Source organism: Rhodnius prolixus, unplaced genomic scaffold (genome assembly GCF_049639745.1).
Source record: "Rhodnius prolixus isolate KJV_2025 unplaced genomic scaffold, Rpr scaffold_13, whole genome shotgun sequence".
Taxonomy (NCBI): Eukaryota; Metazoa; Arthropoda; class Insecta; order Hemiptera; family Reduviidae; genus Rhodnius; species Rhodnius prolixus.
In genome coordinates, this window is record NW_027411583.1 from 6,549,200 (window position 1) to 6,553,750 (window position 4,551).

Here is a 4,551-nt window from a genome sequence, read left to right on the forward strand (position 1 = left end):
TTTACCACTGTTTTTCTATAAGATTTAAAAATAAAACAAAAAAGTATACATTATATCATAATAACAAACACATAAAAACAGATAAAAGATGTTAATCACAGAATAGCATTGTTGCCACAACTGCTGTGACCCCCCGAAATTAATAGAATTCACGGAACAAGAACTGTTATCTCCTAGAGCTGGTGACGTTTCTGTTGTTCATTGGAGGATTAGTCGTCATAAATCTAAGATTATAGGGTTTCACAGACATTAAATGTTTTTACGTACAATTCTTTCATTTAGTGGAAATGTAAATATCGTGCGCACATACATTATATCTAGTGGGATAACTTCCTGTAATAGAATAGTACCTGTCTCCGTCATCTGTTAACATGTAGGTAACTTCTTTTGTCTTATTAGTACTTAATCAGTAATGTTAGGCATGTATGTGCAGGGAATGAGCAAAAAAAAACAAGTGTGTAACTTAATTTGTCACGTAATTACTGTGTGCAGTAAGAGAAATGTCTCTTGTAAGCTCTCACGTATATCTCTCTTACGTTAATTCTCATCGTCTCTTATCTCAGGTCAAAGGACATATTACAATAGCCACAAATTTCTTTAAATTTATAATTTTTTACTTCCATATTTAGTTTCAGAATCTCTAAAAACCACTTTTTCAATCTCAGTGTACTCCAAACTTATAATAATGATAATTTCTAAATTTTGGCCTGAAATACAACTGATTTATAAAACTTTCCTCAAAACATTTAACAACATGGAAAATAAAATAAAAAATTATAATAATTTATAAATTTTAATGTTTCAGGAAAATTGCCTTAATATTTTCCTTGCTGGTTGGTCTATCACAAGCCAAGATCTTTACAAGATGTGATTTAGCGAAGGAGTTAGTTCGAAAAGGAATCCCACATGCCAATTTGGAACATTGTAAGTAAGACGTACGAATTTAAAGTAATTTTCATAATAAATAGATAATATTAACAGTAAAAAAATAGTCTTAAGCTTAAAAAAATTTTCTTTTATTTATTTGAATTAGCTAAGTATAAGGAAGAGTTAAGTTGGTTAGTGCACTGGGCTCATCCGAGTTCTGCTAGTCCTACTGGCTGCCATTTCATTTTCTCTACTTAGGAGGCTCTTGCAGTTGACTTTACGGTGGTGGAATTAATTGCCTAAAATGAAAATACCATCTGAGGAGGTCTGAGAAGGTCTCGGGCACCAATGGTCTCAGTTGTTGACCTCGTATCTGAAATAGAATGCACGATCCCAGTACTGACAAACACGTGCTAATACTCTGATTTGGCAACACTGAAAATATCTTACATCATTGGAAGTAATCTTCTATTCTCATTTTTTTTCTTAATGATAAGTAAAAGAATTATACTGTATTCGTGTGGAGTTTCGATTCTCAGGGTCCGAAAAAGAGGTTTTTAAAAATTGGTAACTATAGGTGATGGAACCACCACTTACTCAAATACAAAACCCAGAAAGTTCAAATTAGAAATTTAATTCAGATGCCAATTGAGGTTGCCACAATAAGGTATTGGTGAAAATAACCACTAGAAGTACCGATTTTCAAATTTGATGAAAATCGACTGATCGACAATGCCTTTTTACCGAATATAATTTTCCGTATGTTGAGAATTTCTCGCAAACAGCTTCTAAGGTTCTATTTAAACTTTGTATAATGATTTAGAACAAATGAATCCACAATTTTTCACTGGAAACATTTTCCTCGGGAATTCGATTAAGCACATTTCGAGAGAATCGATTGATTTCTTCTTAAGTGTTAAGGAATTACCTATGACTGTTTGAGAATAAGTAGCATAACATTGTGTGTTGACATCAGCTGATTTATTTTAACCTCTAAATTGATTTCAAAAAATATTTTCTTTTTTTTAAATCATGTTCCAGGGGTTTGTCTAGTTGAAGCAGAAAGTAGTAGAAACACTTCAGTTAAAGGTGGTCCGAACAAAAATAAAAGTTTTGATCACGGACTGTTTCAGGTAATCTTGTTAAAATTAATTATTTGTGAAAGATTTTCCGCATTTTTAGTGATTCTTACTTCAACAAAAATTGGTTACAATCATGCTATGCAATTAGTTTATTGTTTTTCTGAATTCTGGAGACTCTAAACGAATACCGGATTGGTGTACAGATGGATTGCTATCTTTGAAGGTGTATTTAAGGATTTCCAAATCCCCAGAAATAGTACAACAGTTTCCTTGGTTTCTTTTATATTCTTCTATCTTGACTCTTTTCCTTTTTCCATGTACTTGTTGGTTAAACAATTCATCCGTGTCGTAAATAAAGATGCAAACTAAAAACCAAGAACTTTATTAAAGCACATTCTTTATTTTTTTCTAAGTACTTGGCTAAAGTCTCTGTGGCCATAACTACTCTGGTGTTCACAGAGTACAATATATCAATAATCAATGTATTCAATATTCAATGTTTTCTGGGAGGAAATAATAAATAAATGGCCATGAAAAAAAGATATTAAAACGCGTGAAAGATAATTTTATTTTATTTTTGCAGATAAACGACCGCTATTGGTGTAAAAGTGGCAGACAAGGTGGCGATTGTAACGTAAAATGTGAAGGTAATTGCAATATAAATTTTATTTTTGCAGTTTTTATAGTTTAGTCTCAACAGGGATTTATTTTTATGCTTATATATGATATATACAATACATATATATATTTGGCTTGAAACATCTCCCTTTTTTTAAAATAAAATATAAACATTTTCAGCAAATTTATAAATTTTTATAGAACGTTTGGTTGAATTTAGCCATGTAATGCTCGCACAGATTTAGGGATTTTACTAGAGGGATTTTAAGCTTAAATCTCTATTTGAAAACTGCTTTTATTGGCATTTTTTTTTTTTTTTACACTTTTAATTGCAAAAGTTTTGCGGGTAAAATCAATACAAGAGATCTAGTGGAAAGTGGCCGATAGGATCCAATTTCAATAAATTGTTTCATATGGACGGTTTATCTAGAGTTTAGTAATGAAATTATTTTCTTTTTCTTTTTTTATTTATTTGGTTTTTTTTTTTTTTTTTTTTTTAAATACCTTTATTGAAATTTAAAACTGCAACTGCAGATTCCCTGCAACTAAGTGAATCGAGTAACTGATGCAATAAAAAAAACATGTGACTACTCGTTGACGGCTCTTCAAAAAGTCAATTTATAGAGGAACTTCAACGCTAAGTTAATCAAAAAGCTCCGTCTCAAGGGTTGTCTGAAAGGGTCAAAGATACTAAAAAAAGCCGATCAAAGAGAAATGATTGGGATGATGTGCGGAAAGGCGAGGGTGAAATTTCTAGCTTGAGGTTGGAACATATTGCATTGCTTGAAGTGAACTCCACAGTTCAAGTAGATAAGTCTAAATCAATTCTAGTAGCCGATAGTATAATGAAATTGTAACCAAAATTTATTATTGCAAGTAACTGGAATTCCTGAACAAATTCTCATTTCAGGCACTTTTCGCTCTTAACTGCTGCAAACGACACTCTTTAAAGTTCAAGTACACAAGTAAACATTTAGGTCTATCATTTTTATTTAAAAAACTTTAATCAAAGAGAATTATTTTAAGTTGAGATGTCATACGTCTATTCCAGTTTTATCGTTTTAGAATGGGAACATCTCTCTACAATACTGAGACAAATAACGTTGAATAAAAGCGGCTTCTAAAAAGAAAACAAATCTAAGGGCAGGCAGCAGGATTCGAACGTAGAATCTCCGCATGGAAATATAGTGCTCTTACCAACTAATTTACTTCTTTCCTATTATATTCTAATAATGTTTCATTTTCTCTCTTTTTCAGATCTCCGAACAGACGACATTACAGATGACGTAAAATGTGCGCAGAAAATCAAAAAGAGACATGGTTTTGAAGCATGGTACGGTTGGAGAAGAAATTGTAAAGATAAGCGTTTACCGTCGGTTGATAACTGTTTTAAATAAATTGCTTCTTTCTTTTTTTCAATTAAAATGTATTTGCTACGTTTTGTTTAAAATTATTAAACATCCAATTAAAACGCACAGAAATGGAAATAATATTCATGCAAATGCAATTGAATGCCTTTTGTTAGGAGCATTATTGCCTTAAAAAAAAGTCCATTAACCCTTTTATTAACTTAACTGCTCAGAATTCGTGATGTATGCAACTCATGATCCTTCCACTTTCACATAGGCATCAACAAAGTCTTGCTGAAATAATTTACAAGATACATACAGCAAATTAAAGTCACCAATAACCAGGTGATCGGAAACAATACTGCCAAATAAATGTGACCCAGGTTTGGGTTAAAATTAGAAAACCGGGAGACATGCTTCTGAGCTGTCATTGGCCACTCTCTGGCCCAGATAATATGGTTTACTTTACCATCTTCACTTCTAGCTGGAAGTTTGTTTTATTTTTGTGAGATTTGTTTGAATATAATTTTAATTTGTTTCTAATTTTACCTTTGTTTTTGGAATATTACTTTGAAAAGTATTTTTGGTTGTAATTAAATATATCGTACTATTATTCATTTATTTTTATATTTGTT

At 31.4% G+C, this 4,551-nt stretch overlaps 1 protein-coding gene across 1 annotated transcript; it reads left to right on the forward strand.

The window, feature by feature from the left end:
- Window positions 1-207: 207 nt before the first annotated feature.
- On the forward strand, window positions 208-4,537 carry LOC141448021 (lysozyme-like). Its single transcript, XM_074116035.1, has 5 exons — window positions 208-373; window positions 806-924; window positions 1,909-2,000; window positions 2,533-2,596; window positions 3,825-4,537. Coding segments are annotated over exons 1-5 (417 nt in total). The 5' UTR covers window positions 208-371; the 3' UTR covers window positions 3,965-4,537.
- Window positions 4,538-4,551: the final 14 nt, after the last annotated feature.